This window comes from Anomaloglossus baeobatrachus, chromosome 6, assembly GCF_048569485.1.
Source record: "Anomaloglossus baeobatrachus isolate aAnoBae1 chromosome 6, aAnoBae1.hap1, whole genome shotgun sequence".
Taxonomy (NCBI): domain Eukaryota; kingdom Metazoa; phylum Chordata; class Amphibia; order Anura; family Aromobatidae; genus Anomaloglossus; species Anomaloglossus baeobatrachus.
In genome coordinates this window covers 500,477,928-500,491,248 of record NC_134358.1, presented here as the reverse complement: position 1 = coordinate 500,491,248, position 13,321 = coordinate 500,477,928, and the positions used below count along the sequence as shown (strand labels likewise).

The following is a 13,321-nucleotide window of genomic DNA, read 5'->3' as shown; positions in this document are numbered from 1 at the left end:
GAGGCGGCAGGACGGATGAACGGCAGCAGGATGTTCGCGGTACGGCTGCTCCGGATTCGGTTCAGAGGCAGCCCGGTGAGAGAACAATCAATATGTTTAATGTTGGGGGTAGTGTTAGCGGGGACGGGGGGTTCCACCGCGGGGAGTGGTTTGCCGGGGGTTTAGTGCGGTCGGTCAGTCGGGGTTACCCGGGGCGGAGTTTTGGGGGCAGCTGTGAAGGGTGTTGTAGGGATCGTCGGCTGGGCGGTCAGGTCGCAGCGGGCCTGGGTCCCTGGCGGGGGGCGTGGGTGGGTCCCACGGTCAGGGTGGCTGCCGGTGGTACCGGTGCGCGAGGTAGAGACTTAGGAGGTTGTGCCGGCGGTCGTTGCGGGTCAGGCGGACGGCGCGGCGGCCGTGGCGTGGGTTAGCGAGGAAGTGGAAAAGGATGATGAGGTGGTGCGTTTGGATGATAGGGCACGGAGCGAAGTTACGGGTGCTTTGGGAGTCCGTTAGGGGGGCATTTAAAAAAGGAGGTGAGGGAGTAGATAAGAAAAAGGGAGTATGGGGAAATATTTTCACTGCTTCCCTTGGAAAGTTTAATTTGGATACGGTGAAGGCAAGTGAATCTAAGAGATAAGGAGGTTCAAAAAACAAAAAAAAAAAAAAAAAAAGGGGGAGGTGTAGGTTGATCCCGAGGACGCTTACTAGCTGGCATTGGAAGGCTGCGCGGCCGGGCATCTGGTGGGAACACAAAAAGATATGTTTGGGGATGCGCTTGATAACGGCTCCGGCGAACCCCCCTTTTTGAGGTGGTGCCAGGGGCCCGGGTGCAGGGGCATGGGGGCCCGGGTGCAGGGGCGTGTTGTAAATTTAGTGAGGGGCAATGTAAGTTTGGGGGCAGCGTGTCGGTTCAAACACGAGTGTTCCGGTTGTGGAATTTTTTCCCACTCTTTGGACAGGTGTTTCAAAGGGGGAATGAAAAGTCGGGGGAAGGTTTTTTGGTAACAGGAAGGACGCTAGTGAGGGTCGAGGGATGCGTCCCTATTTAAATAGATATCCGGATGACCGGGCGGCGGAGCTGTTTGCTACGGGTTTTATGGTAGGTTTCCGGGTTCCGCTTGATTTTGGGGCGCCGGAGTTTCGCCCGGGTAATTCGGGGTCCAAAAAAGGACATCCGGAGGTGGTGACGGAAAGGCTGCAGAAGGAGGTGGAGCGGGATGGATGGCGGGTCTGGTCCAGGACCCGTCACCCCCCAACTTGAGGGTTTTCGCTGCTGGGAGTGGTACCCAAGAAGGAGTCGAACGAGTACCGGCTCCTTCATCATCTCTCTTACCCGGCTGGGTTGTTGGTGAACGGCGGGATTTCACCCGAGTGCCGGCGGTCTGTTATGTATCATTTGACAAGGCGTGGGAGTTAGTGTGGGTAGTGGGCAAGGGGCCCCGATGACCAAGGCGGACGTGGAAGCAGCTTTACGGTTACTTCCGGTGCACCCGGAGAGTTTTTGCACCTTTGGGTGCAGGTGGGATGGGCAATACTATGTGGATCAGTGCCTGCCCATGGGTTGTTCTATTTCGTGCGCTTAGTTTGAAGCGTCAGTTCGTGTGTGGAATGGGTAGTCAGGGATGTGGCGGGTGTCCACTCAGTGATACACTATTTGGATGATTTCTTTTGCGTGGGCCCAGTGGGCTCCTCGGTTTGTTCCTTGCTGTTATTTACATGAGAACGCATTGCAGGAAGCCTGGGGATTCGGTGGCACGGGGGGGAAGACAGAAGGGCCAGTGACGTCCTTGTGTTTCTTGGGCTTTGAAATTGACACGGTGGCTATGGTATGCCGATTGCCGGAGGATGAGCTGCGTGTTTGAAGGTGTCGGTGCAGTTGTTGCACTGGGGCTAAGAAGGTGCGGTTACAGGATTTTAGTCGGTCCGTGGGAAGTTGAATTTTGCCGGTCGCACTAGGCCTATGGGGCGAATAGTTAGCAGGCGTCTGGCGAGCGCAATGGCAGGGGTGATTGCTACAAATTATGTGTCAGAGTGTCAATGACAATGAAAGAAGGTTTGCTGGTGTGGGGCTGCATTCCTTGAATGATACAACGGACGGACGTTATGGGTGAGCAGGGCAGTATCAGATAGCCAGCCGGAGCTGTTTATTGATGCGGCGGGGGCATCACGTTTTGGGGCAATTTTAGGACGCATCGGTGTGTGGGCTGATGGCCACGGCTTTGGGTGGAAAAAGGGGTTTGTGACATATTTGGCGCTGGTGGAAATGTTCCCCCAGCATAGTGGTATTGGAGTTTTGGGGCCCAGAAGTTGCGGGCAAGAAGCTTGGTGTGCATTGTACTGACATGGTGGTGGTGTATTTCGATCAATTCATGGTCTTCAAAATCGCTCCCGGTGGTGTGCTACTTGAGACATCTGGGTTGGGGTTGTTTAGAACCCAACAGGCGCGTGGTGGCGCAGCATGTGCCCGGAGTGCAAAGTGAAGTGGCTGATGCGCTCTCGGTTTCAGTTCCACAGGTTCAGGCGAATGGTGCCTGGAGCGGACAAGGTGGGAGAACTATGCCCGGCATGGCTGTGTGACCTGGCGTCGGGTAGCATTTGAGGGAATCAGGAGACCGGTGACTGAGGCTACTTGTGCCGATGTCAGGCTGTGTGGCGAGAATGGGAGGAATTGGAGAAGGCGGCTTTTATGGAGCTTGGTTAGACAGGCTGAGTGCTGGGGGTTTTTTGTCATTGATTAGCTGGGATTTTTTCAGCAGGCCGGTCCGTTTCGGTGATGATTACAAGTTGGGCGGTGTTGGCCTTCTTGTTAAAATGCAAGGGGTTCGGGACGTGGCAAAGGATTTTCTGGTGCGGTGGGGGATAAAGGGTTTTCAAAGGACGCGTGGTCGCGAGACAGGAGACGGCCACTATTGTTTCCGTCGTTGATTGGTTGGTGATGTGGTTGGGGGTATATATGCTCGTCCGATTAGGTACGAGGCTGTTTAAGGTTGCCTTCGTATTGGCATTTTGGGGTTTTCTGCATCAGGGAATTTGGTAGCCCTGCCAGGCATGCGGTAGGCGGGCTGTTATTAGAGGTTGTTACGCTTGGTAAGGATGGCGTGAGTGCCGGTATGGTTTTCGATAGACAGACCAATTAGGTGGGGGACGTCTGGTGACATTGTTTGAATTGCCAGGGCACCACCTATGCCCGGTGGGTCAGGTGGTGGAATTCTTGCAGGTGTGGGGTGGCTACCCCGGTGTTTCTTTAGACATGTGGATGGATATGCCTTATCGTGAGTCCAGTATGGCAGTGTTGAAGAAGGCTTTAGTGAAGGCGGGGGAGTAGCCAAGGGTTATGGGCCCACTCCTTTCGGATTGGGGCAGCGACTGAAGCGGCTAAGTGGGGGGGCTGAGTGAGGATGGGACCCGGTGGATTGGGAGCTGGGATTCCTCCGGGTTTCGTTTGTATATTAGACCACATCTGATTAGGTGATGTTTGGTGACAGGGGGGGGTCCTTTATTGAGGACGGTTTGGTGGGCAGTCTCTTTGTACGGAGCGGCGATGTAGGAAGCCCGTGTAAAAAATGGCTCGGAGTTCGGGGCATACTTGGAGTAGAGTTCGCCCTGAATTGGTGTATTATAGCCGGATTGACAAGGAACCTGTGGTTTTAATGCTGCAGGTGGGGGGGGAATGACTTTGGAGCGTGGATGGTGTGGGAGTTAAAAGTGAGAGCAAGGTGGATTTACTTCATTTGTGGAGGGCGTTCCATGGCATGGTGATTGTGAGGTCCGATATGGTAGCCCGAAGGCAGTGGCGTTTTAGGAGTGGACCGGATTAACAGGGCCTGGGAAAAATGGAACCGGGCGATGGGCAGGTTTGGAGCATGGAACGGAGGTTGGTGGTTCGATTCGAGGAGTTGGAGAAGTACACCGAGCAGTATTTGAGGCGTGATGGGGTCCATTCTCACGGATGGCGGTTGGATTTGTGGAAGTTGGGTTTGAAGGATGGAAAGGAACGAGCATTGGGGGTGTGGGGGGCCCGGGCCAAGTAAGGTGTCACTTGGCCGGTCTGTGGCGGGGTGATAGGTCCGTTCAGAGAGGTTTGGTGTACCGACAGTAGGTTTGTTGGTATGAAGCCACTCAGGGGGAGTGGCTTTGAGTTGGATGGGAACTTGTAGGCGGAGGTCCTGCAGGTTCTGGGGAGGGGTAATTAACGATGGAACGTTAATTACCCTACACCTCGGGTCGGTTTGGTCACGGCCGAGGTGGTCCCCTGGGCCGGTTGGAGGTTACGGCCGGGGGATAGGAATGATGGTTTGGCTCTCGGATGGACCTATCAGGTGTCATTTTGTGGAGAATATGTATATATGTACAGGTTCAGGTGTTAATGGGGTGGCATGTTGAGCCACAAGTTTGGTACATATATACTGTTGAATAAAGCTGTGGCCATTCGGCAATAAAGTTGGAGTCTGTGTCGTTACTAATATGTTTAAATTAAGGGGAAGTTTGTCACTGGAGACCCGTTTATCCCTTATAGATACGTCAAGACGGCCAGAGAGCCCCATAGGGGTGAACAGGCCCATGACGATCGGGAGGGTTAGGGTAGGAAAGAGTTAAGTGCTAAGGTTGGAGGCACATAGGGGCTGCCTGATTGGTGGGAGAGTCGGGAAAAGGGATTGGGTGAGGGACAGGATATGGGAGGGTTGGTGTGTGGGTATAAAGGGGGCTGTGCAGAGGTCACTGCCCCTTTTGACCTACAGACAGCGTGTCCCGCCCACCCGCCCTGCAATAATGTAAAAAAAAAAAAAAAAAAAAATATATATAAATAAATAAATAAAAAGGATAATAATAATAAAATGAATAACGAGTATATATAAAAAAAAAAAAAAAAAAAAAAAGAAAAAGAAATTAATATAAAATGGAAAATAAATGTGAAATATATAAAAAAAAAAAAAAAAAAAAGGAATGTTGTTTTCTTTTGAGTTGTTGTCACAGCGGGGTGATAGGTCCGTTCAGAGAGGTTTGGTGTACCGACAGTAGGTTTGTTGGTATGAAGCCACTCAGGGGGAGTGGCTTTGAGTTGGATGGGAACTTGTAGGCGGAGGTCCTGCAGGTTCTGGGGAGGGGTAATTAACGATGGAACGTTAATTACCCTACACCTCGGGTCGGTTTGGTCACGGCCGAGGTGGTCCCCTGGGCCGGTTGGAGGTTACGGCCGGGGGATAGGAATGATGGTTTGGCTCTCGGATGGACCTATCAGGTGTCATTTTGTGGAGAATATGTATATATGTACAGGTTCAGGTGTTAATGGGGTGGCATGTTGAGCCACAAGTTTGGTACATATATACTGTTGAATAAAGCTGTGGCCATTCGGCAATAAAGTTGGAGTCTGTGTCGTTACTAATATGTTTAAATTAAGGGGAAGTTTGTCACTGGAGACCCGTTTATCCCTTATAGATACGTCAAGGTTTATTCTGATTTCATGTCCAACAGTGAGAAAAACATGCATATGTGTCTTTTTAGATACTGTATGTAAACTTCTGGTTTCAACTGTATAAGTTGACTTTATCCATGGGGTAATTAATCTTGTGCCCATTTATTAAATATTAGGGCTTTGTAGATGTTTGTAGATTGCTGTAAAGCCACACTAGTGGACATATTTTGCCCCACCCTATGATGTAATGGTAAGTGAATCCTGCCAAAGCAAACACTGTAATGATATATTTTAGTTATTTCATGGACACAAAGACTGTGATTGACACATAAGATTCTGCTGCAATGGTATTGCAGCAGTATTACGAAGGCTGTTGGAAATTACGAAGGCCATTGGAATTTACGGGCTATCCTAAAATTAGCCAATCAAAAGACAAGCAGTCCATCCTTTTAATTTTTTTACATTTCTCCATGCTGCTTAAACTGTTTGTGATTAGATGACTTTCCGTTTTTGCACCATTGTTTTTTTCTCTTATGTTGGCAAAGTGTTAAATAAAAAAAAAAATTGCTGAAGGAAATTAAATTTAAATACCTTAAATTAGTAAATTACACTTGTTTTGTTTAATTGGGTAATCACTATAGAAAAAAATGTCCGCTTTCGTGTTACAGTGACAGAAACCTGTACTGGAATGTTATTAAGACAGATGCCTATGAGTATGTGCAGTAGGAAGCTTCTCTACTGTGAACTGAATTTCATACAGGTTATCTGCAGTCCTACAACATTCAAAAAAGACAGGGTGGACAGCAGTGTAAGCAGCTTCTTCTTACCACAGCACCCCTGGTATCTCCAGTATTATATCAGTTAGGTTGGACAGCAGTGTGATCAGCCTCTTCTTACCTCAGCACCCCTGGTATATCTAGTATTAGATCAGAAAGACAGGGTGGACAGCAATATCAGCAGCCTCTTCTTACCTCAGTACCATTGGTATCTCCATTATTAGATCAGAAACACAAGGTGGACAGCATTGTGAGCAGCCTCTTATCTCAGCAGCCCTGGAATCTCCAGTATTAGATCAGAAAGACATGGTGGACAGCAATATGAGCAGTTTATCCTTACTTCAGGTCCCCCATTATCTCCAGTATTATATCAGATAGGGTGAACATCAGTGTAAGCAGCCTATTTTTATCTCAGTGCCCCTGGTATCTCCAGTATTAAATCAGAAAGACAGAGTGGACAGCAGTGTGAGCAGCTTCTTTGTACCTCACCAGCTCTGGTATCGCTAGTATTATAGTAGATAGTGTGGACAGCAGTGTGAGCAGCCTCTTCTTAGCTCAGCACCTATGGTATTTCCAGTATTAGGAAAAATAAACATGGTAGACTACAGTGTGAGCAGCCTATTCTCTTCTGAGCATCCCTGGTATCTCCAGGGCTAGATCAGAATATCCATAGTGAGCACATCTTCCTACACTTGAAGGGAGGGGGCACTTCCTGCTGCACAAGATCACAGACACCTATTATATTAAAATTCTATGACTGGTTTCTACCAGAGTAAAAAGACAAGACAGTGATTATCTGCATAGAAAAAAAAATGTATGATTTACCAATTAAATGTATTTAAGAATTTATTTAGAATTATGTTGCTTTTCGTTATTTTCTTTTCTATTCTCGGAGATCCCCTTTATGCGGCACTTTTCATAGCAGTTGTGCTTTAAAAGTGGATAAGACAGATCTGCAATATCAAAAACTATGGTGCAAACAGTACAGAATGATATAAAATCTAATTCAAATCTCAAATCTAATATATCAATTCCTTGTTATATTTTTTGTTATATGTTAAAGATTAAAGGTCCATAAACTCACATAAATTAGGATAAAAAACTTGCACTCATTTTACAAAATAAAGAAGCTTCTCAATTAAATTTTGAAAAACATCTGACGATATACTTACACAATGAGCAGAAGAGGGTAATGTGCTGTAGTTATGAAGGTTGCCGGTTTGATGATCTGCAATGGCAGCTCTAGAAAAAGAAAATAATAGTATATATTAAGGCTTATTGCGAATGTTCACTGGAAAACTGCTGCTATTGAGATTCCTCCAGGTTATTTAAGGTCAAATTAAGCACAGAGTCATTAGGCGAAGCAGCCCAGTCAAGCATTGGTAAATTGAATTGTCGTTAGATCTATTGTTCCATCTTGTTCGTTAAGATTAACAATACAGACGTCATGTATCAAGTTGACTATTAACACCATACTGATAGCAAATTTGTTCTCATGTCTGTTAACATCAGAAACAATGTTCCTTAGATTAGAGGCAATGCCCTTGAGCAGTTTCATTTATAGCAACAAAAATCTGTTGTTTTATCAAGCAGAGGATATTTAAGGAAAAGGAAGCAGCCGAATTAAGCTCCGAATAAGAGGCATTATTAAGATCTCAGCTTCCCAAACAATCTAAAGTCTATTTAGACTGGGTTTCGCACTGTATGGCTGGCCATACAAATTAGATGGCTGTCAGCTGGACAGTGCTTTGGCCGATTGTTTGGCCGACAGCCATTCCATCCATACGTAGGAGCACTCCCGCATTCTCTATGAGAAAACTGCCAAATGTTAAGTCAACTGGTGGAATATCTCAGGGAGAACAATGCGAATGGAAGTCCGAAATCTCTCAACATTTCTCTTGACCTTCAGTCGGCCAGCGCCCCCATACACATTAGGCTGTCGGCCAAATCGTTCGATGTTGGCGGGCTGAGCTGACATTAGTCTAATGTGTAAAGGGGCCTTAAGGCAGGGGTGCGACTGGGATATGGCGCCCCTGAAGCTCCAGTCGCCACAGAGTATTGCACCTTATTTTAGGTGCGATATTCACCTCAGGTAAGGAGGGGGTTAGTCACCGGTGTTCAACATTCACACCTTACATAAAGCTTAGGAGCCTTCTCACAGGGGGGGATGGCTCAGGGTAGGCAGGGGGGGGTGGCCATCACGAGGCATGGGACTTCCCTGGTCACTGAAGCCAGCCACCTGGGGGGCGGGTTCCACTTGGGGTAGAAGTAGGAGCAAACTCACACAATCTTCAGTCAGTCTACCTGGGACACCAGTTCTGGAACACGACACTATCACCACTTTCTTCTCTTCTCTTCACGGGGCCTACGGCTTGGAGCAGAACGCTCAGCCAAGGTTCCTCACGGCTGAAAGGGCAACTCTGACAAAGGACTTTCTTCTTTCAAACACCGGTGACTGCTTCTAACTTATCCGAGGTCGACCGGTGAACATCATAGCGAGTGACCGGTACTACCCAGCACAAAGCAGCCGACGAGCAGCACAAAAAGTGAGTAAAAACACCTGGAACTGCAGCATCTGACTTGGACTCTTATTACCGGCACCGCCGCCACGGCGCCAAAGGCCATCGCCATCGCTACTCCCCCCTTCATCCTCCGACACCTTCTCTGCTGCTATTACCATACGCCCCGGAGGACAGTGACAGCAGCGGCGGCTAATCCCTGGCCGCATACCACAAGTGGTGTCACAACATTTATCCTACTACAACCCCCATCATCTCCCCTCCTTACTGGTGTACACCTCAGGGCATGAAGCCGGGCAGGCCACTGCGACATCCCAGATCATCACACAAGCCCGGTGACGAGTAACTCAGGTACGAGACCCCGTGCCTGACAACCCCTGCCCCCTGGGTGCGACACATGCAGATTAGTACCATTTAAAAATTGTTATGCTGCTTACCTAGTTATGGTTAAGCAACTAAATGGCTCAATAAAAATTAAATAAGATTTAGATGAAGGCTACTTGAAAATTACACAAATCTGCACACTGGAGTGGTTTTGAGCTGCAATGGGGCCATACCTCACCCGCAGTGAGACAACACCTTGACTGGGAACCCAGCCTTAAGCAGACAAGAAAAAAACAGTCAAAACCTTTAAGTGAATATTCAATATAGTAAATTTAAGTGAATATACACTAAAATTCTATGGTGATTTATTTTCCAAACTATCTTCAAATGGGCAAGAGGTCGGTCTTTTTTACATAGAGGTCCAAATCATCTGGCTAGGCCTAAAGTTACAAGACACTAATCTATTCTGAAACCTTACTGCATCCTTGTCTCAGCAAAGCAGGCATGATGACATCACTATATCATGCCTGCGGTGTGTAGCCTCAGTTCACACCCTGCATATAGCAGAGGATCTCATTGGGGAACAGGGCTGTGTGATTTTTCTTTATATATTTTTTTTAATCAGTCATTACTTGTAGAGAGCTGTGCGGCCTCATGCTGTAATGGTGACTACTGTGGGCAGTGGTGTAACTAGAGTTTGATGGGCCCTGGTGCAAAATTTGGACCGGGGCCCCCCTCCACGTACACCGACACTTAGGGTATGGGATAAGGACACTGACACTCGGGATACAAGATAATGATGCTGACACTTGGCTCTTAACCTCAGCATACAGCTTTCCCATGTTCTGATATCCATCTTGCCCTTGGCACCCAGCTTTCCCATGCTCTGCTATACATCATTCCCTCAGCACCCAGCTTTCCTATATCAGAGCATGGGAAAGCTGGGTGCTGAGAGATGTATAGCAGTGCACGAGAAAGCTGGGTGCTGAGGGAAAGAGCCTTTTTCCCTCAGCACAAAACATTCCCATCCCATGCTTGTATCTTTGTTCCCCTTGTATATAGTTCTCCAAATACTATAATGGCCCCCACATAGCCTTCCATATAGTATAAAGGGTCCCACATAATCCTTCATATATTAGAATGCACCTCCATTGTCCTCCATAAATTATAATGAATTTCCCATAGTCCTCCATGTATTATAATTCACCCCATAGTTCTCCATATATTATACTTCACCACAGTCCTCCATGTTTTATAACGCACCCCCATAGTCCTCCATGTATAAAGTAGCCTCCATAGTCCTCCATATATTATAATGTAGCCCCCATAGTCCTATATGTATTAAAATGCAGCCCCATAAACCTTCATATTGTATTATGCAGCCCCATACTCCTCCATGTATAATGCACCCATATAGTCCATGTATAAGGTGTCCTTCATGTTTATTATGCAGCCTCATAGACCTCCATGTATAATGCAGCCCCATAGACCTCCATGTATGATGCAGCCAGCCCCCCCAGGGCCTCCTTGTGTCATGCAGCCAGCCCCCCCCCCCAGGGCCTCCATGTATCATGCAGCTAACCCCCCCCCCAGGGCCTCCAAGTGCATGCAGCCAGCCCCCCAGGGCCTCCATGTGTCATGCAGCAAGCCCCCCAGGGCCTCCATATGTCATGCAGTAAGCCCCCCCAGGGCATCCATGTGTCATGCAGCAAGCTCCCCCACCAGGGCCTCCATGTGTCATGCGGCCAGCCCCCCAGGGCCTCCATGTGTCCTGTAGTCAGCCCCTCCATGCCTCCATGTGTCATGCAGCCTCCCCCTCAGGGCCTCCATGTGTTATGCAGCCAGCTCTCCCACGGCCTCCATGTGTAATGCAGCCAGGTCCCCCTCAAGGACTCCATGTGTCATGTAACCAGCCCCCCCAGGGCCTCCGTGTGTCATGCAGCCAGCTCTCCCAGGGCCCCCATGTGTCATGCAGCCAGCCCCCCCAGGCCCTCCAAGTGCATGCAGCCAGCCCCCCAGGGCCTCCATGTGTCATGCAGCCAGCTTCCCCCCCAGGGCCTCCATGTGTCATGCAGTCAGTCCCTCCAGGCCCACATGTGTCATAAAACCAGCCCCCCCAGGGCCTCCATGTGTCATGCAGCCAGCTCTCCCACGGCCTCCATGTGTGATGCAGCCAGGTCCCCCCCAAGGACTCCATATGTCATGCAGCCAGCCCCCCAGGGCCTCCATGTGTCATGCAGCCAGGCCCTCCAGGCCTCCATGTGTAATGCAGCCAGCCCCCCAGGGCCTTCATGTGTCATGCAGCCAGGCCCATCCCAAGGACTCCATGTGTGATGCAGCCAGGCCTCCCCAAGGACTCCATGTGTGATGCAGCCAGGCCCCCCCAAGGACTCCATGTGTCCTGCAGCCAGCCTCCCCGTGCACTGTGTTGGGGGGTGTGGGGGCATCATACTTGCTGGGGGGAGTAAGGGGACATCCTACTGTGTGTGCAGGGGTTACTGTAGGGAAATTTAGTGAGGCAGTATCATACAGTGTGAAGGAGGTATTTTGGGGGGCATCGTAATCTATGGAACCATGAAAAGGATATCATAATGGATGACAACACTAACAGGCTTCAATTTGGGCACATTTACAATGTACATGCCATAATACATGTCCATTTCCTGTCTTCAAAAATTCCTTCGATATGACAACCCTTTTTATACTTGACAACGCTTGTAATCTAACCTTCAGTGAATGGTCACATTGTAATGCAAAAAGGAAAATGATCAAAATAAATAAATAGAAAATTAAAATGATAAAATGTTTCAAAAATCATTTTCCACTCACTGTAATCTTCCACCTGAACGTACTGAAACTCAGAGGTTGGCATCTGTCTCTTTTCTACTGCCGCTCTCACTTTATGATTGTTCTCTAGTTCAATTAGACCTGAAACAGAAGTGAATTTTAATATATTATAATTGTGAAAGTGTAAAATGCCATTTAATACTTATACAAATACATTTATTTACCATAAAATCACATTTTTAATACAAACCTTTTAAGCCCACTTTACACGTTGCAATTAGTTGTACAATCGCATTTGCGATGTGACACGCCCAGGTTGCATACAGGATCTATGAGATTTCACGTTGGTCGTTCATTTGCTGTCACACGAGCGTTAGTAGTCTATGTTAAATTGGTCAATTTTGTGTGCGATCCTTTAGATCATGTGTTCTGTGACGTATGCATTGAGCACCTTTTTTTTTTTTTTATTTATTGACTTGCCAAGCGTGTGTAATGTGTAGGGATGCGTTTTTACTATGTGATCTGCCATTCAGCTCTGCTACATGGCCGCTAACAGCAGACACAGACAGCCATGTAGCAGCGGTGAATGACAGATGACAGCAGACACAGACAGAGCCGCACTGTCAGAATGAACTCGGGTGAACTTCACCCGACTTCATTGTGATGCTGCGGCTGTGTCTGTGTCGCGTCCTGATTAGCGGTCACCAGTGAAGACTCACCGGTGACCGCTAAACTCCTGAGTAACTGAAGTTAGCAGCCCTCTCTCATATACTCACCAATCCCCGATCCCCGGCGCTGCCCGGCATTCACACTGCTCCGGCGGCTTTTACTGTTTTGAAAAAGCCGGCCGCCCATTAAACAATTTCGTATTCCCTGCTTTCCCCGCCCACCAGCGCCTATGATTGGTTACAGTGAGACACGCCCCCACTCTGAGTGACAGGTGTCACACTGCACCCAATCACAGCAGCCGGTGGGCGTGTCTATACTGTGTAGTGAAATAAATAATTAAATAATTAAAAAAAACGGCGTGCGGTTCCCCCCATTTTTAAAACCAGCCAGATAAAGCCATACGGCTGAAGGCTGGTATTCTCAGGATGGGGAGCTCCACGTTATGGGGAGCCCCCCACCCTAACAATATCAGCCAACAGCCGCCCAGAATTGCCGTATACATTATATGCGACAGTTCTGGGACTGTACCCGGCTCTTCCCGATTTACCCTGGTGCGTTGGCAAATCGGGGTAATAAGGAGTTATTGGCAGCCCATAGCTGCCAATAAGTCCTAGATTAATCATGTCAGGCGTCTATGAGACACCCTCCATGATTAATCTGTAAGTTACAGTAAATAAACACACACCCGAAAAATCCTTTATTAGAAATAAAAACACACACATATACCCTGGTTCACCACTTTAATCAGCCCCAAAAAGCCCTCCTTGTCCGGCGTAATCCAGGATGATCCAGCGTCGCTTCCACCGCAGCTGCATGGAGGTGACCGGAGCCGCAGCTGACACAGCCGCTCCTGT

At 48.3% G+C, this 13,321-nt stretch overlaps 1 protein-coding gene across 3 annotated transcripts in view; it reads right to left on the bottom strand.

Annotated features, from left to right (window-relative positions):
- DPP6 (dipeptidyl peptidase like 6) overlaps window positions 1–13,321 on the bottom strand; it is a 1,510,443-nt gene that overhangs the window by 34,963 nt on the left and 1,462,159 nt on the right. For all 3 annotated transcript variants that reach the window (XM_075315434.1, XM_075315436.1, XM_075315435.1), the window contains exons 18-19: window positions 11,841–11,939; window positions 7,341–7,410 (exon numbers count right to left, since the gene is read on the bottom strand). In XM_075315434.1, coding sequence (XP_075171549.1) covers window positions 7,341–7,410; window positions 11,841–11,939 — 169 coding nt within the window. The remainder of the gene's footprint in view (window positions 1–7,340; window positions 7,411–11,840; window positions 11,940–13,321) is intronic.